A 24,376-nucleotide genomic window follows, 5' to 3' on the forward strand; every position below is an offset into this window, starting at 1 on the left:
ACTAGCACGAACTGATTAGATTTTGGGATCGATCTGGTACCGACAAGGATTCTTGATTATTTTTTGGGTTTTTTACTTAATTTTTGAGAGCGGTCAGGTTCATTTTTAATATTCTTGTTTGTGAGAGCAGTCGAGATTATTTCAGATATTCTCATTTTAAAAATCATCTCTGGCTAATCATTGAGAAGACGTTGGTGTTACCTTGGCTGAGATTTGCACTCTGTGAGTGCTCTTGTTATTATTAGTGTACCCTCACTGCATGGAAACTTGGGTGAGTGTCTTCTACTATAGCCTCAGGCCGACCAAAGCCTTGTGAGCAGATATGGTAAACGGAAAGTGTGTGTGTGTCTTTGAGTTTGTGTTTGTCCCCCAATATCACTTGACAACCAGTGTTGGTGTGTTTACATCCCCTTAAGCTGGGGGCTGGAATACCTTCGTTTGTAAATCTGCTCATTCAGTACTCGCCTGGGGTTAAACGAAAGCCTATAATAGTATGTGAAGAGCTGGTGCCCCAAAGATAGCATAAAGCAGAGACACGATATACTATACACTTGAAAATAGTTGTGGGAATCGACGCTAGAGCTGCAACCTGCTGCTTTTTGTTTTGTTTGTGCTTCAGAGAATTGCATATATCTTGACAGTGGCATCTTGTGCATTTTATTTCAGGAAGCAGCAGCAGCATCTCGTGTGAGTGAGGAGAGGTGCTTAGTGTGTCAGGATGGCATCTGGTGAGAAAATCACACTGTCAGATGCTCTGCAAAATGTCGACGTGTTGGACGAACTGCAGCTACCCGACCAGCAGCCTTGCATTGAGGCACAATCCCTTTCCTTGCACTACCAGGCAAACTTTGATACAAACTTTGAGGACAGAAATGCTTATGTATCCGGTGTGGCAAAATACAAGGAAGAAGCCGCTGTACATGCCGATTTGGTAAGTTCCTTCCATCGTTTCCGATCCTCTCATCCCTGTCCCCTTCACTTTTGATCCTTCCCCACACATACCCACCGCCTTTAACTTTTGATCCTCTTTTTCACTTTTGATCTTTTAGTCCTCTTTTCACTGGTCTCCCCTTTTCACTTTTGATCTTCTGGATCCTCCCCCGTCCCCTACACTTTTGATCCTCTGTGTATCCCCCACTTCATTCTTGATCCTCTGGTCCCCAACTTCTGCACTTCTGATCCTCCTCTTCAGTTTTCATCCTCTGTTCCTCTCTTGCCTCTGGGGATCTGCCCTACTCCCTTTCTTTTCTGAATTTCCAGTTCCACCTTTCTCTTTTGACCCTCTAGTCCAGAGGTCTCTAAAGTGGTTGATATCAACCCCTGGCAAGGTCAAGGGGTCAGTAAATGCACATCTACTTAATTATTATTATTTATTTATTTTCTTATACATGCCTGAGGATCGATGAGGGGTCAAGGATTCCATGAAGGGGGTCGATGGTCTAAAATGTTTGGGAGCCCCTTCTCTAGTCCCTCTTCACTTTCCATCCTCTGGTTCTCTGTTCCTCACTCATCATCCATAGCTTTTAATATAATAAACTGTAAGAATCTACTGCAGATGTCGTTGCAGATGCAGATGCAACAGCACTGCTGCATATTTATGTCATTATTATCTAATTAGATAATTAGATCACAGACTCTGACTCCTCAATTTATGGTATCACTGTTTGTAATTAGATTAATGATATATAGCATGCGCCAGTGGCACGTAAAAAAGTACCATTCAAGCATGGCCGATGCCAGTACCACCTGACTGGCCCTCATGCAGTAACAGTGCTTCGTGACTGATATACTTGTAGGGTTGCATTCAAATGGTTCCATAGCCTTAGAGATGGCAATGAGAAACCACTCCGATCATTTATTTAGTTCTTGATGTTTATTCTTTTGGGAATTCCTTTTATATTCTGGTATAAGTTTCTGATTTCTCTTTCTCTTAATTCAAAACTAACCAAAACTAGCAACGAGCTTTTCTCCTCTTTTTTTCTAGAATCAACTTTTAGAAGAAGGTCAAACTTATGCTGTGATGTTATACACATGGAGATGTTGTTCACGAGCTCTTCCACAGGTAACATTCAGATTTTCCTTCTTTTTAACATTTTTGTCCTTCAATTAAAAATCCTTTCACAAAGTTGTTTGGAAAATGGACCCAGATATGGCTGTGTGGTTAAGAAACACCTTTACGACCATGTGGTTTTGGGTTCAGTCCCATTTTGTGGAACCTCAGTCAAGTGTCTTCTACTACAGCCCTGAGCTAACCAATGCCTTGTGAGTGACTTTGAGAGATGGAAGCTCAATGTATTGTACATGTGATTTTGTGTTTGTCCCCCGCCACTGCTTTACGACCATATGGTGTTTATGTCTCCATAATTTAGCAGTTTGGTCAAAAAGACCGATAGAATTAAAATAAGCACTGTGGTCAATTTATTCAGCTGAAACATTCAGGGCAGTGCTCCAGCATGGCTGCAGCCCATTGAATGCACTAAGTAGAAAAGATAAAAGATGAATTTTTTTTTTCCCTGTGAAAACTTATTTTAAATTTGAAATCAAAAAAATTTATTAGCAACAAAAAAGTTTTTTTATGTTTTTCTCAATATCATCATGGCAAAATGACCATTGAAATAAAATATTCAATTATTCTTGGATAGAAATCGTTTTACTGGTTAATTGTTAACGAGCAAAATAGACCTGTTAATACAGAAAAGACTGAAGATGTTGGCTTTGGATAAAACCTGATTGATTGTTGACCCTCCTTCTCTCCATCTAAGAATTAGTCTGATGTCACATTCTGTTCTGCACATTGGGATTCCTCTGTTAAAAACTGGTTTGTCACTTCTTTTTTACTGATGGTAGCTTTATGCTGTTTCTTTACAGGTAAAAAGCAATGAACAGCCCAACAGAGTTGAAATCTATACAACCATCGTTGAGGTGCTGGAGCCACATGTCTCCAGTTTGATGCGTTTTATGTACTTCCAGGTGAGTGAGACTTCCTTCATCAGAATAGCTCTAATTTGTATAATTACTTGCTCTCTCTCTCTCTCTTTCTTTCTATCTCTCTCTCTCACACACACACACACACACACACACACACACTTGAAGCTTTTGCTTTTTATGGAAACACTTGAATGCAAAAACTTCAGTGAAGGCAAAAAAGAAAGCATTTGATGATGTTTGTAGGTTAGTAAAATATATTTATTAATAAGAAAATTTAAATTTCATTACTCTGAGTTTTTATATCTGCTGTTGTTAAAACTTGAACAATGGAATTGGTAGCAGATTATGAAAACAAATTTGGTTGGCTTCATGAAAAAAAATAAATTCTAGTTTATATTTTGAACACACACAAACACAATAAAACGCTTTGCTGCTGTAGCATGGACTGAGCTGCTATCTTTTTACTGTATTTATTTACCCCATGTTTTATGTAACTAATGTTACAGTCAAGATTAGAGTTGAGGAGTATTTGTCACATTTATAAAATATTTCCAAATTTTGTAATGAAAGAATGAAATATATAATATTTGATTAGTTAACTGATTAATTTGTTGATGTTCCCTCAAAGTAAACTACTAATCAATTCCATGTTGGAAGCCATAAATCTGACAACCACAATCAGTGTATTCTTAACCAACTCAGACACACACGTCTCTCTCTTTTAAAATGTTCACATCTTGATTTTCTCGTCGTATCACACTTTCGACCATTATGCATCAAATCCATGCTCATAGACTGTTGCAGTGTTAGCCATGGATAGCAGAAAGAACAGAATGTCTGAATAAATGCTTTGTATTATTTCATAACATCTTAAAGTGGCGAGCCGACAGAATCGGACAAAATGTTTAGCACTTGTTTGTTCTGAGTAGAAATTCCACTGAAGCCAACTTTACTTTTTAACCATTTGGGGTCACTCTGTGAACAGAGTACCAGTCATGCACTGGGGTTGATGTAATTGACTAGTGCCCTCCCCCAACATTTCAGGCCTTGTGCCTATAGCAGAAAGGATTATTTCATAGCATCTTGAATTCAAATCAGAGCAAGGTTGCTTTGCTTGTCATCTTTTCCAAGAATGTTAAGGTAAGTACCAGCCATGTACCTGATGGTGATTAAAAGCCCTTTCCCTCAAGAGGCCTTATATGTCCAGGGTTGACTATGTACATTTATTTGTGGAAAATTTTCATTCATTTCAGAAACGCGCCATTGAACGGTTCTGCAAAGAAGTCAAGGAGCTGAAACGAAATGATTTTGTCTCAGAAGCCTATCTTCTCACTCTGGGCAAGTTCATCAATATGTTTGCTGAGCTGGATGAGCTAAAAAACATGAAATCCAGTGTCAAAAATGACTATTCAGCATATAAAAGGTAACACTCTGTTTGAAATGTGTATTGTGTGTGTGTGTTCTATCTATTCTCCTATATTAGTGGGGTTTTTTATTGCTATAGCTGGATGTCTTTTGTACACTTCACGTTCTTTGTTATATTTAAAGTAATTGAAAGAAACAGAGAGCATCTCAAAATAAATACAGTAACAAAAGGGTTAATGAAAGACACATTGGAAAACATAATCTAGTGTTGACTATATTCTAAGACTGGTTCTCAACCATTTTTTACCTATGGATTTCATTTTGATTCCTCTTTTACTCTGCTGGACCCCCACAACCATTTATTGGGTCCTGTATTTTTTATATTGAAATATTATTAGAAATTGTATTCAAAAAAAAAAAAAGGATAAAAATATTTTGTGTGTTGTAAAAGCATAAGCAATTTATTGGAGACAAATTTTAACAGCAAAATCTTATATGGATCCTGGTTGTGAATCTCTGTTCTAAAAGCTGGAATGATAGTGGTTGGAATGTCTTTTATCATGGGTCTGGTCAGTCGGGACCAATTCAGGGCTAAACATCAACATTGCGTCTTCTTTTTCAAATCTTTATTTAAATTCTTTTCTCTTTTCTCAGAGCTGCTCAGTTTTTAAAAGTGACCTATGAACCGTTAGCGCAACAGGAATCGCAAAATCTTTCTATGTTTTTGGCGACTCAAAATCGCATTCGAACTACTTTAAAGAATGAGCTGATAAATATTGAAGGCTACGAGAATCTTCTATCAGATATTGTCAACATCTGCTTGAACATGTATGAGAACACTATGTATCTAACACCCAGTGAGAAGTATATGTTAGTCAAAGTAAGTACATTTAGCAACTTCCATTTTATAACCAGCATGCTGGGGTTTTTTTCTTCCTATTCCATTTGTCTAACATCCATTCTCTCTTTTTTATTATTCCATATTAGAATGGTTAGGCTAGGAATTGGTTTTGAGGCAGAAGTTTACAGACATGCTTGACAGCATCCCACATGTTTTTCTTTCACAGAGTGACCGGTTATACACTCTCTGAGTGGTTGGCGTTAGGAAGGGCATCCAGCTGTAGAAACTCTGCCAAATTAGACTGGAGCCTGGTGTTGCCATCCGGTTTCACCAGTCCTCAGTCAAATCGTCCAACCCATGCTAGCATGGAAAGCGGACGTTAAACGATGATGATGATGATGATGAAGGAATATGAATGTCTCTGCTGTTTTGCTTGAACAATGGCATTCTTGCAAATCCTCACACACACACACATACACAACAACGTTGTAATTTTCCACCTGATCTCCATACTGACCTGGGTTGGACTGATCATCACAGTCTGGGTCACCAGCTGTTGAGAGCCACTACATCCCTAGACTGATGCTCATTTATGTCAGCTTTGGCTTGGTTTCTATGGCTGAATGCCCTTCCCATCACCAACCATGTTACAGAGTACCCTGGGTGCTTTTTACATGGTACCACCACTAGAGAGGTGGAATAAAGGGTCCTCAGAGCGCTAAGCATTCTCTGCTCATTTTACCATCCCCTTAACCAGACGTACGGGGCACATTTTGTGGTACCAGCACTTGAGAGATTCTCTCAACTCATCTGACACTTCAAGGAAGCATGAGTCATGGGATCATACTAGCAGAGGAAGGGTAGTATCTTGTACCCAGAACGATATAGAGCCATGGAAAGTCTATCCCAATGAACTCCATCCAACCTCTGCAAGCAATGGGAAGGGATATTAAAATGATGACAAATATTTTTGTGTAAGAATTATTCCTCTGCTAAATCAATTATTGCATACACAGTGGTGATTGCTGCCATGTAATGGTAATTATTCCATTAATTTTTCTCTCTTCACAGGTTATGGCTTTTGGTCTATTCTTAATCGACTCCAAAGACATCAGTATATACAAGATGGATGCTAAGAAGAAAATTAACATCAGCAAGATTGACAGAATTCTTAAGGTGAGCTATTAATTAATATCTACCTCATCTGTTGTTTGTGTTAAAAGAGTAACTGTAAGAATGTGTGTGTGAGAAAAGAGAAAGAGGAGACATGTGTAATTGATGACCAGATGGAATGAGAGAGAGAGAGAGAGAGAGAGTGTTCATTTGGTGTCTGAACATCACTGAAAATATTTCTATTTATGACTGTTTGCTAAGCTAAAAGCTACTCATCTTGTCTTTATGTTTTTCAGCAAGTTTGACTACGTTTGTATGATTTAGTTATTTAATGAGATGTACTTGTTTTCTTTTACATTTTAGCAATTGGAAGTCGTTCCCCTTTATGGAGATATGCAAATAGCTCCATATCGGTATATCCAAAATGGGGCCAACTTTGACCCTTCCAAGTGGCCGTGCTGTGAATCCAACCAACCAAGTCCTCAATCTGACTTGCTCATGAATCTGGAAGCAGTCCGCGAAGACCATATGATGTACATCAGTCAATTAGCCCGCCATACAAATGAGGTTGGTATATCATATTGTATCATATTGCTAGCGTCTCTTGTATTTTCTTTGCACGCTGTTATCCCACATAGCCACTTCTTCCTAACTGTTATTGTTTTAATACTGTAATGTATCAAACAGTTCTTTCATATGGCATAAATGCCAGTCTTCTTAATCCTGTGATCCTCATTTGCGAGGTGCCTACCACTTTAATCTTGGCTCCCCTCTGTCACAATACACTTCACTCTCAGCTTATGTGACAGGTTCACCAAACAACTTTTGTCTCATCTCATATATTATATTTGGTGAAGCTCATTTCATTGGACATGATAATTGCTGTCAACTTTTCAACAATGAAGCCTTCTGCTGCTCAAGAAGACTAGGCCAATTTTACAAGATACAAAGCAAAATATATTTTATTATTTAATATTCTGTTAAAAAGATATCAAGGTTTCAATAGACAAAGGACAGTATGTTATGGATGTTCAATAGAATATTTACATGGTTTCTGAATAGTAACTGGTTTGAACTACTGCTGCAGCGTGCAGTCAAGCATATTAGATTAAATAAATGTTTTAACAATTTGTCCATGAACGGGGGGGGGGGAGCTGATTTGTTTCATTCTTATTTGGGACAACTCATCAGAGACCATGCCTACAGAAAGACTCTGTGTGTGTGTGTGTGTGTGTGTGTGTAGTCACTACTAACGAGGACTTGACTAAACTAGAGAATCCAGTGTGCATAAATGGCACTCTTACTCACAAAAGGACTGTTAATCGAGTGTGTTAATATGTTTTGCATATTCTAAATGTACACTGTACAACAGTATGTTCTATGCAATTATTTGAAGCTTTAGTCAATCACTACTGTGTGCAATAGAAGAAACTGTATTCATGATCTTACCTTTTTAGGCAATTACAACTACAAGAGAGAATTTCCGTTCAGACGTCGAAAATAAAGAACTAAGTGATTTGGCTTTGAAAGGTTTACGTCTCTTGTCAGCCTGGACACAGCTTGTTATGGAATTGGTAAGTCTCACATTCTTGAATCCAACTTCATTTATCTTTCTTTCACTTGTGATCAAAGTAGCACTTATTGAAAGATTAGTTTCTTTTTTTTTTCTCTCATCAGTTACAATGCTGTATTCATTTGAAGGGTATATAAAGGGTAGATGTTGTAAAGAATGAATATATAACGACTGATTGGGTACCACTACTTTTATAATCATATTTATATGGTTTCAACTTGGAATAGATGATGAATGTTTTTAATTTCTTGAGTAGGAATCTATATTGATAAACCTGTCACTTTTAACTTAATCATAAGTATTATCACTGTACATAAATCCTAACTCGAGCTACATAAACGCCGTTGTGAAAACATACATCAAGACGCTTAAACAGACATGTGAACGTGAATGTATGTTGAAGATAAATGAGTTTGTGTTCTTTTTCACCACTATAAAAAACAGTTTCATAATTGCAGAAATAAATTTCATTAACAGGTTGAAAAGAAGTGATATTTTGATCAGCTGAGAAAGTTTTATTTTTTTTAGTAAAGTAACTGGTTTATTAAATTTACCTTCAATAAAATCTCTATTAAAGATCAAGTGCAGAACTGTACAATAGAACTGCAGCAGCAACTAATTTGTGCAGTACATATAAAGACATTTGCTATTAAAAATATTAGCAACAGTTTTTTTTTTTTTTCTGCTTTAGCGTGTTATAAAGGTTAGTAATCTATATAACATGATATTATAAAGACAAATCTTGGACATCCACGAAGTGATGTATTTAAAATACACCCATGAGCAAGTTGATGAATTCTAATATTTTAAATCCGGGGTTTGTCCCCGTTAACGGGGGTGGCCAGTTCTACCTCACTCTTACACAATCTTGCCATCTCGGGCGTCCTCCCTCCTCAAGCCAACCCTCCCAATCTCCTCCTCCACCTGTCCACTCCACATTCTCCTTGTTCATGTTCGTTGTTAATTTCTATAGAGACCCAATTAATTGATTTGGACAACCCAAGAGCTGTCAAATGTTACGTTAAACTTACACCTTCCCTACATTTCAGTATTCCTGGAAGTTGCTTCACCCAACTGATCCTCATCAAAGTCCAAGCTGTCCACCTGAGGCTGAAGAATATGAAAGAGTAAGTCACTTCTTCCAGCCTCATCTTTTCAGTTTCATTTTGTGTATGTGTAAGGAATCGCAATCCATCCGTATCTGCATGAGGTACATTTGCATATTATCTGGCTATCAATTTTTATGTATGCAGATGTTTTATTTTTAAGGAGAAAGCTATACATGCAAGTTGAAATTCCTGTTCAAGCATATTAATCACAGAGTATGTATTGAAACGAAGATTGAGGTTTATATTATTTCTAATACTATAGTTAAAATTATTTCATTGCAAGACGTTTTTTTTTTTCCAAATATAGAAGCTATGGTTTAAATACACATTTTCCTTTTTTTCATTTAATTATTGACCTATCATCCACTAATACCTTCCAGTTACTGAAAGGTCCTTTCGATCTGGAATTGCATCTCACCAAAGCTCTCTCTACTTGTCCATGTCATCTTCTCTCAAACTACTTGAAATTTGAAAATTACTATTTGTAAATCTCACAACAAGAGATATTCAGCAACAGTACTTTGTAGTAAAGATTGTTTTCCAACATAACATGGCAGTCCTGGTTTAGGACTAATGTTGCTGTAATTTAGCCCCAGGAGACATCGTCTCCAGCTGGCTATACAACACGGTCTGTGTCCTTATATTTTCGAACAAGGGAATCTAGCACCCCCACTCAGCTAGATTCCCTTGTTCGAAAATATAAGGACACAGATCGTGTCGTATAGCCAGCTGGAGACAATGTCTCCTGGGGCTAAATTACAGCAACATTCGTCCCAAACCAGGACTGCCATATTATGTTGGCAAATAATTTTTACTACTTGAAATTCATTAATGGAAATTAATCCTTTCACAAACCACAATTGTCCACTTTGTCAGTGATTTAACTTAAGTTTCAGGTCACATTAAGTAACATCACTTTCTGCTGTGGCTGAAATTAAGCATCTTCCTTATAAATGCTACTTGATGTCTGTGATAGATTTTGCATGAGCTGGTACCCAGTTACTTTAACTAATTAAGCCTCTCTATATCTCAAATTTCAACCTCTAATAATTTAAATTGATCATCAATTACATTAAATTCAGCCAATCATTTGTTTATGGTACTAAGTTAAAATTTATGAAACAACCTACAAAAGTCCACAGCAATCCTGCCTTGTTCTGATTTTCAACCAGCATTATGCAAAATCACCTTTTCTTAAAGCAGGTATCTTTTCCAAAATTCGTCTCTCAGGGCAGACAAACATTTTTTACTCAAATTTTAGTATTTTGGTAGCACCAATCACCTCTAGAAACTGAGCTTCCTCCCTACTTACAATAGTTCAAGTTGACTAAACAAACCACCTTCGCCCCAAACACTAATACATTTTTCCTGCTTTTTTAAAATTTTGTACCATACTAATATTTCCAATATCATTTCTTCTGCTTCATCTCAACTCATCTTGCTGTGTTCCAGTCAACTCGGTATAACTACAGTAGCAATGAGAAGTTTGCCCTCATTGAAGTGATCGCTATGATAAAAGGTCTCCAGTTACTTATGTCTCGTATGGAGTCTGTCTTTATGGATGCCATCCGCAGACACATATTTGCCGAACTTCAAGATTTTGTGCAGCTTCGGCTGCGAGACATTCTCCGCAAGGCTGTTAAGAAAAAAAGTGATGTCATTAAGATGTGAGTATTTCAAACCCTCCTTCATTTATACAGTTAGTTGCAAGTCTGTTAATCCATTGGTGTATGTGCATGTACACAGGTGGTTGTAAGATATATATATATTTATATATATAGATATATGTATGTGTGTATGTCTGCATTTGCATGTGAAAAAAATGTGTGCATGTTTGTACATTTGAGAACTGAAAATGCCTGTGATCCTTATTTTGGTTCTTAGTCCATGACTGATGATTTCTCCCCCCCCCCCCCTACTGTGTCTCAGTCAAATCGTAATAAAAGCTGGAATAAGACATAACCAAGATCAAATGCCAGAAATAGAAATTCTAACTAGATTGCTGGCCAAAGTATATGAAGCACTTTGCTCCATACCTCAATGCTCTTAAATGTGTATGTGAAAGAGAGTGTCTTGTTCTATATAAGACAGTATCTGTGATAAGTATTTGAACTTTGACCTATAAATTTCCAGTTTTTGTAAGCCGAAGTACTGCTGCTCTCTTTCTAGGATCATCATGTCTGTGAGAGACACATGTGCAGATTGGTTAAAGGGCAAGGAACCTCAGGATGACCCAGCGCTTCGGGGCAAAAAAGACCCTGAGAGTGGATTTGAAATAAAAATACCTCGTCGGAACGTGGCCCCATCAAGTACCCAGGTTTGTCAGGATGTTTCATTTTTCTCAATAGTATCTCAGGAATTACTTTTCCCACTTTACTAGAATGTTCACACCAAAACCGTTATCTTGAATTGTATCACTTCAGCAACCATTACAAATGTAAAATTATATGTCAGTGTTCCACTGTACATAACCAATGAGACCCAGCTGATGTGATTTTTACTTATTCTTCTTGGCTCCATGTCAGTCAACATTGATATTTATTGTTCAGAATTTCTGTGAGGATCTAACCAAAGGCCTTACTTGATGTCATGTGAAGATACAGAATGTAAACATTCACACACACATAAAAGTGTGTGTGTGAGAGAAGGGCTTTCATACAGTCTCTGTCTATCAATTTCTCTCGCAAGACATTATGTTGCTTGGCCCAAGGCTATAATATAAGACACTTGCTTAAGGTCCCAGGCAGTAAGATAGAGCCTCAGACTATTCAGTTATGAAACAATCTCCATCTGCAAAGCCATGCTTTGCTTGTTTCTGGCAAAAAAAGAAAGAGAAAATGGCCATAGTTTAGATATTGATCAGGGGCTTAATAATAACAGCACCAACTCTTTTTACATATATAAAAAATATCAGAATCTCTTGTATGCATATTCTGCATTACCATATCTTCACTGTATTTTACTCTGAAACAAACATGAAGCTAAAATCTTTGACATATCCTCTCATGTAGCATTTGTTTTTCCTCTTATTTCAGCTGTACATGGTACGCACCATGTTGGAGTCGTTGATTGCAGAAAAAAGTGGTGGTAAAAGAACATTGCGAAAAGATATAGATTACCACCATTTAATGAACATCGATAACTTCCACAAGGCCTCCTTCTTCTGGACTTACCAAATTAATTTCAATGGTAACCACTTACGTTTCTTGTCTTCCAACATTTGAAATCAACAAACATTGCACACCTCCTCTGTCTCTGCATACATGTATATGAACACACCTATATACACATGCACACACCACACACAGAGTTACCTGGTACCTTGAGGTTCCACCTGGACACATCATCCCTACAATTTATCTGTTTGGAGATGCTTCTGATTCGTTCTCTCTGCTAAATCTGAGTAGCCATGTTGCTCCTTTACAACAAGAACCTGCTTTGTGCAACCCCTTCAGTCTTGTACCTTAATCCTAACTCCCATTTACCATGAAGATGCCCCCACCTCACCCCCTCCTTAGGCCTCGTAGACTTGCGAGTTTCACAGTGACCTCAGTAGTGCCAGTAGCACAAAAAAAAGCACCCAGTGTACCCTGTAAAGTGGTTGGCATTAGGAAGGGTATCCAGCCATTGAAACCATGCCAAAGCTGATAGTGGGGCATAATGCAGTCCTTGCACTCATCAGATCCCGTCAAACCATCCGACACATGTTAGCATGGAACGACGATATCGTTGTTGTTGTTGTTTATCAGTGTACCCTGCCCTTCTGTTTGTAGAACTTTTACAGGTTTATTGCACTTCAAGTGTAAAGTGAACATTTAAAATCATCAATTGTAATTACAATAAATTCAGTGACAACGTTAATAAGAATAACACGGGAGAGAACTCCCAAAATTTATATATCGCATTCACACATTTGCTTGAATCTTCAGGCAGAGGCATACAACATATAAGCATATATGTACATGCATATGTTTGCACCATACACACACACACACACACTTATACCATGCATACACCTTTATATAGATTATTGATGGTAATGGTAGACACTAATTATTGAAATTTGTTTTCAATTTTTCAACAGAATCTTTGCAAAATTGCTGTGATTTGTCACAGATGTGGTATCGAGAATTCTTCCTTGAAATGACGATGGGAAAACGTATTCAGGTAAATAGAACCCTGTGCTGTTGCTGTTCTTTAACCCCAGATCAACTCTGATTGATCTGTAAAGATAATTGTTTTTGCTGCATTTCATGTGGAATTTTTGGTCTTCCTTTATAAGTCAACCGACCTTTTGGGGCTGAAAAATTCAACTCAAATGCCAGAAAATACCATAGATAAGTTTTTGATCAGCTTTAATGATATTTAGACGTTTGACATTATGACATTCTGTGAATTATACATATTTTATATTCAGTGAAGCAATCAAGTACATTTAATATATCCTCCACTAAGTTACATCTTTGATCTTATAGTTATCTTGTAATGAGAGTTCTTTAATATAAGCATTATAGTATTTAATTCTTCAAACCTTTCTGTAATGCAAACTTTGTTCTGTGAAGTCTCTTCTTCAATCAATTTATTGTTTTTTTGGGGGTTTTTTTCCAGTTTCCCATTGAGATGTCCATGCCATGGGTGCTTACAGATCATATTTTAGAGACAAAGGAAGCGTCCATGATGGAGTGAGTCATTCATTTTTGTCTGTAAAATACTTGTTTAAATTACTGTCCAACTCTGACAACCTGGTTATCAATATTTGTTTCTGGAAATTGTTGACAACAGCATTTTCTGTTGTCATATTTACTTAGTATCTTCAACAGCCACTACGCAGTACTGACTAAAGCTGTAAATCTAAATTATCCAAGCGGATAAAGTCTGTTGTTGCTGCTGTGACGGAGAAGATATACGACCGGGGTTTGCCAGTTCTAGTCATCCATGTTTTGAATGGCATCGAAGACTACATTATCCAGCCCAATCCTTTTTATATCGTTCATTGTATGAACTTTTCGTAACGTAGTACACCCTAATCAATATGGTATGCTTTAGGGTAAAAAAGTAAATGTTTTAGTTGCTAGTTTTTCTGAAAACTACTCCAAACTAATGGAAACGCACTAAAACAACGGCACATTTTAATAAAGTTACAAAAAAATATTAAAGAGATTTTTTTCAAAGACATTACAAAGCATTTGTGGAAAATATAAGTTTTCCAAGATTGCAAAATTTGTCAATGTTGCATCGCCAGCCCACTCAAAAGTACCTTGGATCTCATCTGTTGACTGTATATGTCATCATCATCATCATCATATATATTCCAATTCATCTCCTGAAATGTCTTTGTGTAATAGACACAGTAATCTATGCATTCAAGCGTTCAAATAATGCATTCTAATATAATACAAAATACAAACATTGATATTAAAATAAATATCAATTTTCTCTGTTTTATGTATTAAGATCGGTTATTTCACTTTTTATAGAATTTGTTTCGAATGTTTCTCTGCTAGCTTCCGTCCCATTTTGTATTCATTCCATCGCATTCATGTTTTCACAAGTTTTCCAACTCTCTTTACCATTACATTATTCTCTCTCTCTCTCTCTCTCAGATATGTTCTCTACCCTCTTGATCTCTACAATGATTGTGCACATTATGCACTCACCAAGTTCAGGAAGCAATTTCTCTATGATGAAATCGAAGCTGAGGTTAGTTCACTCCTGGTTTACTCTTACATGTATAAAACAGCTTCTTAGGTATTTTAGTTATCGTTAATCATATCAGCCTTTTTAGAAGTTGTTGCTGCTATTTCTAGCAGTTCAAATGACTATGTCATGGTTCCCTTGTTGTTTTGTTATTGATGATGTAGGTGTTGTTGTTCATTCAACAAACCTGTCTCAGACCGTTTCATATTTAAATTAAAACATTCCAGGTTAACGAGCTCAACATGCTAATTATTTTATTGAACACCTCTAACTTGTTGATTATTTTCATAATTAACTGAAAAGCATGGTGTTTTACATTAGAAATATTCCCACAGAAGGGTTAAAGAAAAATGTTTTGGGGTTTTAGGGATTAATCAGAGGTGAAGAGTAGGAAAGACAGCTCCCGTGACCTTCATAGGTCACTGCAGATAGTTGATGATTGATACAGTTAATGTTCAGTATGGCAGTTTCAGAGGGTGCTGTTGTTGAGGAAGAAGGATTGGTTAGTTTTAAGAGTAGGATTCGGGAATTGAGCTGCAGGAAGGATGAGAGGAGGACGTATTATGTAAGCAGTTTGTTGAGAGTAAGAGAGACCATTGCAGTAGATGAGGCAAAAAGGGAAACCGTACCTAATAGTTGTGACGTGGTGATTAGTGAAATAAAACTTGAAAGACTAAGCTAACTGCTAAACTAATTTTGTGTCTCGTTTCTTCCCCTTTCAGGTGAATTTATGTTTTGATCAATTTGTATACAAACTTACTGATCAAATATTCGCTTACTATAAGCATCTAGCTGGAAGGTGAGTTACTACTCTTTTACTGTCTTGCATTTTTAATTCTTTCTCCTCTTATTCAAATATACATCATATCATACACACCTTCTCGTTTGCATGTATTAACATATACGTGTATGCATGTATGTATGTGTGTGTGTCATCATCATCGTTTAATGTCTGTTTTCCATGCTAGCATGGGCTGGATGGTTCGACTGGGGTCTGGGAAGCCAGGAGGCTGGATGCCCTTCCTAACGCCAACCACTCCAAGAGTGTAGTGGGTGCTTTTTACGTGCCACCGGCACAGGGGCCGGCCAGTCAAGGCGACACTGGCATTGGCCACGTTCAGGTGGTGCTTCTTACGTGCCACCGGCACGGGAATCACAACTACAATTTCCATTGGAATGTGATTTAATTTGATTTTGATGTACTTGACTCAATAGGTCTCCTCAAGCACGGCATGTTGCCCTACAATCCATGGAACTTATATAATATGTGTGTGTGTGTGTGTGTGTATATATATAATGTATGTATATGTGTGTATGTATATATAGATATGCATTAAGAGACAGGGAAGAGCGAATGAAAATCATCCCTAAATCTCCTTGGAAGTGTGTAAGGGAAAACAAAGATGATAATGGTGATGAGTATTCTTGTCTTCATAATATTCTAGTCTCTTTGCATTTATCATTTTATTTCCAGTATTATGTTGGACAAACGTTTCCGAACAGAATGCGCTAGTGTGGGGGCAAAAATTTCTTTCCCTGTAGCCAATCGCTATACGACTCTACTAAAACAAAGACATGTACAGGTAAGTGGAGTTGGTTTCTTTTATCTACAAACAAGATTTTCACTTGAAAATCTGAAGGTGAAACCCTTTAGCATTCAGCTCACTCTCTCAAATGTAATGCTTATTTATTCATGTTGTTTTGAATTAATCCTGAAATATCTTGTAGCTTCTGGTAATGATGATGTTGTGATGTGGATTGTTTCTCATAAGTGTTAAGATTTGGTGTTTCTAAGGAGGAAAAGGAAAATGGGAATTGTCCATTTCACATGCGTTAATTAATTTTATGATCAATCAGACTAATCAATAGAGGCTGGTGATTTTATATCCTTAGACCACATGCAAAGCTGATTATATTTGTTGAGGCAGGCCACATGTTTGAAATATTTACAGACTAAGAGAAAGTTAGTTGGACTATTATAGTATAAGAAGGAATATCCTTATATCACCTTCAGAGACCACACTGCCATCTTCTTCTCCTAGTCCACCAAAGCAAATTAGGAACAGTCAGGAAGTACATTCTTAACATCATTACTTTTAAAATTCTAAGTATTCTGACATTTGAACAATAGAACTACAGTGCCATCCTTATCAAATGATTCCAAATTGAAATGTTTTTATTTCTTGTTCTTGAACAGATTCTTGGCAGATCAATAGATTTGAATCATCTTATTGGACAGAGGATCAATGCATCACTACAAAAGTCCCTTGATATAGCTATTTCTAGGTTTGAAGCTGGTGATCTTACTGGCTGTGTGGTAAGTTTTATTACTCCAACTTTGTTTATTACACTTGTCATTATCTATCTTTTATCATCTGTTCTCCTCCTCCTCCTCTCTCTTTCTTTCTCTTCTCTCCCTCTCCACTTAGATATATTTTTATGATGAACTGGAGAGAAAGATCTCAATACATGAAATAGAGTATAGTTATAAAATCTACTCAACTGAAACCTTTTGCATTGCTGCTTAATGTTTCCAAATTCTCTTCAAGTAACAAATTTTGTTTTCCATGGAAAAACAAAATATAATCCAAGGTAGCACCAGGAAGTATTCATTCCATTTCATCATCATCATCATCGTTTAATGTTCGTTGGCATGGGTTGGACGGCTTGACCGGCTTAGCACACTGGAAGGTTGCACCAGACTCCAGTCTGATTTGGCATGGTTTTCTATGGCTGGATGCCCTTCCTAATGCCAACCACTCTGAGGGTGTGATGGATGCTTTTATGTGCCACCAGCACGGGTGCCAATTGTGTGACATTGGAAGTCTGGTGCAGGCTTTTGCCTGGCTAGCTCTTGTGAAACCATCCCACCCATGCTAGCATGGAAGGTGGAGGTTAAACGATGATGAAGACGATTTTCTTGAGTTTCTCCATTTTCCATGAATTACACTTACCACCAACGACCATTGTAGAGTGTTGCCTTTGCTGTGATGACACATTTTATTGTGATGTTTCTTTCTCTGCTCTTTTATATTGATGTGTGTTATATTTTGATTGTGAACTGGAATTGCTCTTCTGAAACAAATGAGTATGATCCATATATCTCATATATACCTTTCTTGGCCTGTCTACTAAATTTTAAATCAACCCTATATACAAACTCTTTCAATGAGATTGTCTGATAAGAAAGCACTTTACAGTGACATTCAGGTTGGGTTGATGTGCTAGTATGAGAGGGTCTTCTCGTGACTGCTAAATCTTATTGATTTCAAACAACTTCGCAGTTTTCTTTTTGTCCATATCAATTCAGTGCAATGGCTTACTTCTTGCTTCTACCAGATAAATCTAATGAACCCGGTATTGCCCCAATATCAAATGGTTTTAATGCTTCTGTTGTTGAAATGTTAAATCCAGTCTAATTAATTTCCTTATTTCTCATCTTTTTTTTGCAGGAACTGGAAGGGTTGATTGAATGCAACAAGCTGGTTCATAAGCTTCTACGACAATATCTAACAATGAACGATTTTGATGCAATGTTCCGTGAGGCTAATCACAATGTTTCTGCACCTTACGGTCGTATCACGCTACATGTCTTTTGGGAACTCTACTATGATTTCTTGCCAAATTACTGCTATAACGCAGCCACCAACAGGTAATCACACACACACTCTCTCTCTCTCATCTATAATGTCACCTTTTTGCTCTCAGAAACTAATGTTACTTACTGCCTGTCTTTAACACACACATATTTTAGAGCAGGTACTCTTATTTAACCCTTTGAATTGTAACCCACCTGAGACTGATTCTGGTTCTCTTGTGCAAAGTTTCTTTTTTAAAGAATGCATCTTTATATTAAAACTGCCTGTCATAATTTTGTATTTTTGCTTTTTTTAATGTTCCAAACACCAGCTTCATCACCACCACCACATCACTCCTCATGATCATTTAACATCCATTTTCTATGCTGGCATAGGTTGGGCAGTTTCACATGAACTGGCAAGCTAGAGAGTTGCACCAGGCTCCATTATCTGTTTTGGCCTGGTTTCTACAGCCAGATGCCCTTTACAGAGTGTGCTGGGTGCTTTTTACATGACACCTGCATGGATGCTTTGAAAAAAATCAGTTAGCCAAATTCTTGATTATTTTCAAAATGAATTGAAACCCATAGGCAGTATATTTCATTTGAAATATGGTTGTGAAAGGGTTGAAATTTTTTTAATACAACTGTTCAACATATGGTACACCATAATACCTGCTGGTGGTCATCATATTGGTCTTGCATAAAATCTCTCACGGACAATTGCATGCCAGGACTTATCAATAGCTCTATGTCAGTGAGTTGAGCACACCGATGTGGTTATGTAACATGAGCCCATGTTGTCATGTGAGAGAGTAACATGGGATGAGACAGAAGGTGCTGGGCCAGAAGAAGTGAACTTGAAAGGACATGGTTGCGGCAGACATGAAAAATATGGACTTTACAACTAAGCTGATGCATTGCTGGATTATCCGATCCATGGCATCATAGACAAGCAGACATTAAGGATCACACAAACACATATACACTGTATCTCATGTAAGGTACCATCATTATCATCTTCATCTCTTAATGTCCACTTTTCCATGGATCAAACAAAGTTTATTGAAGCATATTTTCTACAGCCAGATGCTCTTCCTGTCACCAACCCTCACCTGTTTCCAAGCAAGGTAATATTTCCCTATGGCCAGATGTGTTTTTGCAGAATATTGCAAATGAATGACTAGTGTCAAGACAACGAGACACACACATACATACATCTATGTATATGTATATAAATGTACAAAACGGGCTTCTTTCAGTTTCCGCCCACCAAATCCACTCCCAAGGCTATGTAGTTTGTCATGTCTTAGCAATACTTTTTTTTCCCTTTTTTCCGCTAGATTTGTGAAAACCAGGTTACCATTTGTGAATCAGAACCCCAGAGATAAGAATCCAAACCCTTCTTACCATTATGTCTGGGGTACCAAGGTAAGTCGACGTCCAGTCTTCCATTCCTTTACTGCTTCCAGTCATTCCACTGCTCCTCTGCTCAGCTTCTGCCATCAAACGTTTATAGCAGTTGTATTGAGATCATATTTAGTGGTTAAATGTATCTCATCGGCGTCATCGTCATCATATCTAAACATTTGTCATTCACCCAGCTTTTCTGTCTTTCTGCAGGTTTCTTTTGTGTGGTTCCATCAATTTATACAACCTTTGTTTTTGTTCCTCAGGCTCTGAACACTTCGTACAGTGCCATATTCAATCTGTACAATGGTTTCATTGGTGCTGCTCACTTCCGTTCCATCTGCCGTCTACTTGGTTATCAAGGCATTGCTGTTGTAATAGAGGAGCTGTTGAAGATTGTTCGTAACTTGGTAAGTTGTTGTTCCAGTCTTCGTCTGTTTATCTACAGTGAGCCTAACTCTCATCCTGGCATTGTAAGACCTGTTGGGGCAAGCAAAAGCGAAATCGTGATGGCACGTGTAAAGACATTCGAGCGAGATCGTTGCCAGTGCCCCAGGACTGGCTCCCATGCAGGTGGCACGTAAAAGACACCATTTTGGGCGTGGCCGTCGCCAGTACCGCCTTAGTGGCCCTCGTGCCGGTGGCACGTAAAAGCACCCACTACACTCTCAGAGTGGTTGGCGTTAGGAAGGGCATCCAGCTGTAGAAACTCTGCCAGATCAGATTGAAGCTTGGTGTAACCTTCTGTCTCGCCAGTCCTCAGTCAAACCGTCCAACCCATGCCAGCAATGAAAGCAGACGTTAAACGACGATGATGATGATGCTCTCCCCATCTTAAATTGTTCAAAGAATTGGAAAAAACTCTAAATATAAGTAATTATAACTTGGCTCTTGAAATGACACACTGTCTCCACAACAGTTGTGGGTGTGCTGGATCTAGTCAAAACCATTAGAAACATGTAAACTGACATATTTCTCAAATTGCAAAATTATTTGACAGCATATATTTTCTCTCCAGCTGAAAGGTACTACGATGGATTACATCAAGACACTGATGAAAGTGATGCCAAACGTTTGCAAGCTCCTTCGGTACGACTATGGCTCTCCTGGTAAGTATCTTACTTTTGTCCATTGTATGTCTGTGTGTGATTATGCACTTGCTGATTGCAAAGCCGGGCCAAATGGTTTTAGAACCCCAAGAATCTTTACTTTAGGTTTCTATCTCCTTAACCTTCTCTGCAACTCATCTGCCATATATATATATATATATATATATATATATATATATAATTGGTCTGACTTGTGTGTGTGTGTGTAGGTTGTTTAAAGTGGATGGAAATTGTGGAAGAGGGAGGCCCAGGAAGTCATGAGACAAAGCAGTGGAGGGGGGGGCTGAGCTTAATGGAGGAGGTATCAAAGAACTGAGATAACAGGTGACTCACTGTGCTCAAGATGACCCAGCCACTACTGCAGAAAGTAGACATTCTGCCCTGTCAGTCATTCCCTACATCTCATTCCCCTTAGCCCTCCACTCACTCCTCTATCTATAGCATTACTTGGCGGGGGGGGGGTCTGTAATCCTTTAATCACTTGGTACTTATTCCTCCACCCTATTACCCTTCCTTCCCCACCCACACTATTTCACCAATCACCTCTTCTTTTTATGCCTATTTATCTCTCTCTCTCTTCGCCCATATTCCATTTTTAACACCTCACACATCTGCTTTTACTTTCCAACACCTTATGTATGCCATCTTGCTCCACTCGCTATAGCCACCCTTATGTGGCCCTACATCTCCCTCCTCCTCCTCACCACTCCTACACCTTTCACATCACCCCACCCCCACCCTCTGATCTATCCTTTCTGCACTACTTCTCTCTCTCTCTCATCTTCTCTCCATACTGATGCTCCCCATGAACCATACCTCTTCTACCCCCATCTCTGACCAAGGAGTTACTCTATAAAGTGGTTGGCATTAGAAAGAGCATCCAGCCATAGAAACCATGCTGAAACTTACAGTGGGGCTTGGTGCAGCCCCGTGGCTCACCAGATCCTGTGAAACCATCCAGCATGGAAGACAGGTGATGGGATGGCTATGTGGTTAAGAAGCTTCCTTTGTGACCGCATGATTCTGGGTTCGGTCCTACCTTACAGCATCTTTGAATAAGTGTCTTCTATAGCCCTGAGCCAACCAATGCTTTGGGAGTGAATTTGGTAGGTGGAGACTGTGTGGAAGCCCATTGCATAAACAATGGGGGGTACCTATGTACAAATAGTTGGTATCATTGAAGAACTGGGCCAATGTAAATGATTCTACTCTGCCAAGATTTGAAACCTTGTGCCTCTCTTAGAAATTGTTATTATTTTTGTTGTTGTTGTTCCTATTTTCATTAGGTGTCATGGCTTACTACCAAGCACAGCTAAACGACATGATTCAATACCCTGATCTGAAAACTGAAGTTTTCCAGAGCTTTCGTGAAGTGGGGAATGCAATTCTGTTCTGCATGTTGGTGGAGCAATCATTAGTAAGCGGCATATTTATTTATTTATTATTGTTATTATCAAGATGGCTTTTCTCAGAATTAGAATTCATCATTATAATTTAAAGGCAGGCAGAAGAAAGTTGGCAGAATCATTACTGCAAGACAAATGTGGGACTTTGGTTATTAGGCCCATAGCTTTCACATAGACCTATTTCAAGTAAAAAAAAAAAAAAAAGAGGATTGGAGGGAGAAAAGTATTTACAAACTTTATAAAGTTTTGCTGAAATTGTTAAGCTGATTAACTGCACTTCAACTGTCAATACTGACCACTAACATCTGTCCATGTTTTCTGTTTTATTTAGACCCAGGAAGAAGTGTGTGACTTAAAGCATGCAGCACCATTCCAGAATGTTATTCCAAAGCCATATATACCAATCAAAGGTAAAGAAACTGTGAAGTCTTTTAAGCCATCTTTATCATAAATTGCTTGATTTACAACTAAGGCGTTTTGTCTAATTTATATCTTGTTGGAATTTGTTTTCTGATTAATCTTCTCCAACGCATGTGCCTTACCGCCTTCCTTCTTAACCAGTTGTTCTTGTTTTTTTCTGCTTCTCTTGTAGAGGGAGACAGCCGCAAAGAAAAGGAACAGGAGCTGAAGCTTCTAATGAAACGTCTTGAAGCTAAATATTCCTCCCTGCAAGTGGTTAATGTTGTGATGAAACTTGGCAATCAAAAGGTTTTCTATGTTTACTCATTTTTATCAGGGCCATCTTTTTTCCAGCCATTGCAACATGTTACTAGGCAAAGTAATTAAAAAAACTTTAAAGATTTTAGCATCATCATTTAACGCCCATTTTCCATGCTGGCATGGGTTGGACAGTTTAACAGGAGCTGCACCATATTCCAATGTCTGTTTTGGCTCGGTTTCTACAGCTTGGAGGCCCTTCCTTTATGCCAAACACTTTACAGAGTGTTCTGGGTACTTTTTATGTGGCACTGGCATCAGTGCTCCTTACATGGCACCAGTGCCGGTGCATTTTTCGTGTATAGCTAATGGAAAGTAAATCTCTTCTGCTATACGTTACTTGTCTACAAGGAGTAATTTCCCTCAGACTGTCTAAGTATATATTACTCTGGCTGGAATAGAGCAAGCATTAATGGAGTTTAAAATAAAAGACTTGTCTTGTAGCATGAACTTAGAAACCTATGGCTGGTAGTTTCATACATCGTCCGTTAGTCAGTCATATTGACTCCAGTCTTTAGTAAATGGATGTAATGTTAACATCCGTGTTTTATTATTTGATCATCTGACTTGTCAAGTGGATCTTGTTTGTTTGGGGAATCTATCCATCTGTCTGACTATCCATCCATTTTTAGCTAATATTTGTCTATCAACAGACAGATAGGTAGATCGCTAGTGTGTGTATGTACAGGCATAGATACATTTGGTTGATTGATTTGTTTATTATAAATAATCTCTATGAGTGTAATGCTTATGAAACGTTCATGTATATATTTATTTGTTTGTTTGCAGCAAGTAGAAATTGCCACAGAAGGAGACCTGCTGACCAGGGAACGTCTCTGCTGTGGCTTGTCTATGTTTGAAATTGTCTTGTCTCGTATAAAGTCGTTTCTCGATGATGAGATCTGGCATGGGGCACCACCCTCCAATGGTGTCATGAATATTGATGAATGTACAGAGTTTCACCGACTTTGGAGCGCCATACAGTTTGTCTTCTGCATTCCTGTTGGCGAGAATGAATTTACTGTTGAGTAAGTAGCTGCTATTTCTCTTACCTTCAATAATAGGGACAATATGTTGTTGTCGTCAATATGATCCCTTGCAGAATCTTAGCAGAATCTTCTTTCCTTTCACTTGTCCTGCAAAGAAACTCCCACACTGACTGCACACTTTGCATCCAACTGCACACGCTATATAAATCTCTTTGAAAACTACCTCTTTCCACTTTATCAAGCTCAGCACATTGCACATAAACATAGTTGAAGGTATTCCAGCTGCAACCATCCAGCTTTTAATTTAAGATGAATTTAGGACTACATTATCCAGTGTGTATGATCTGAGGGAGATTTGGCTACTATTTCTAGCAAATTGCATGATCAATTAGCGGCTTTCATAATATCTCCCCCGCCCCTTTTTTTTTGTCCCCCACTCCCCTCATTCCTACCATTAACTTTCTTGAATATCCCTGTCTGCATTTTTAGAGCATTATTGTTAATGTCATTAAGAGTACACACACACATGCTCTCTCTCTCTC

At 38.0% G+C, this 24,376-nt stretch overlaps 1 protein-coding gene across 3 annotated transcripts in view; it reads left to right on the top strand.

Annotated features, from left to right (window-relative positions):
* The window catches only part of LOC106884276 (cytoplasmic FMR1-interacting protein), a 49,494-nt gene that overhangs the window by 17,050 nt on the left and 8,068 nt on the right, over positions 1-24,376 (top strand). For all 3 annotated transcript variants that reach the window (XM_014935580.2, XM_014935570.2, XM_014935588.2), the window contains exons 2-27: positions 667-931; positions 1,985-2,062; positions 2,869-2,970; positions 4,182-4,351; positions 4,948-5,173; positions 6,206-6,310; positions 6,611-6,814; positions 7,705-7,821; positions 8,870-8,947; positions 10,382-10,596; positions 11,099-11,246; positions 11,965-12,118; positions 13,014-13,096; positions 13,538-13,611; positions 14,533-14,629; positions 15,349-15,425; positions 16,101-16,209; positions 16,824-16,943; positions 18,079-18,278; positions 19,547-19,634; positions 19,880-20,023; positions 20,632-20,722; positions 22,009-22,139; positions 22,460-22,538; positions 22,721-22,836; positions 23,635-23,873. In XM_014935580.2, the coding sequence (XP_014791066.1) occupies positions 719-931; positions 1,985-2,062; positions 2,869-2,970; positions 4,182-4,351; positions 4,948-5,173; positions 6,206-6,310; positions 6,611-6,814; positions 7,705-7,821; positions 8,870-8,947; positions 10,382-10,596; positions 11,099-11,246; positions 11,965-12,118; positions 13,014-13,096; positions 13,538-13,611; positions 14,533-14,629; positions 15,349-15,425; positions 16,101-16,209; positions 16,824-16,943; positions 18,079-18,278; positions 19,547-19,634; positions 19,880-20,023; positions 20,632-20,722; positions 22,009-22,139; positions 22,460-22,538; positions 22,721-22,836; positions 23,635-23,873 (3,458 nt within the window). In that variant the 5' untranslated portion in view covers positions 667-718. The remainder of the gene's footprint in view (positions 1-666; positions 932-1,984; positions 2,063-2,868; positions 2,971-4,181; positions 4,352-4,947; positions 5,174-6,205; positions 6,311-6,610; positions 6,815-7,704; positions 7,822-8,869; positions 8,948-10,381; positions 10,597-11,098; positions 11,247-11,964; positions 12,119-13,013; positions 13,097-13,537; positions 13,612-14,532; positions 14,630-15,348; positions 15,426-16,100; positions 16,210-16,823; positions 16,944-18,078; positions 18,279-19,546; positions 19,635-19,879; positions 20,024-20,631; positions 20,723-22,008; positions 22,140-22,459; positions 22,539-22,720; positions 22,837-23,634; positions 23,874-24,376) is intronic.

This window comes from Octopus bimaculoides, chromosome 13 (assembly GCF_001194135.2).
Source record: "Octopus bimaculoides isolate UCB-OBI-ISO-001 chromosome 13, ASM119413v2, whole genome shotgun sequence".
Taxonomy (NCBI): domain Eukaryota; kingdom Metazoa; phylum Mollusca; class Cephalopoda; order Octopoda; family Octopodidae; genus Octopus; species Octopus bimaculoides.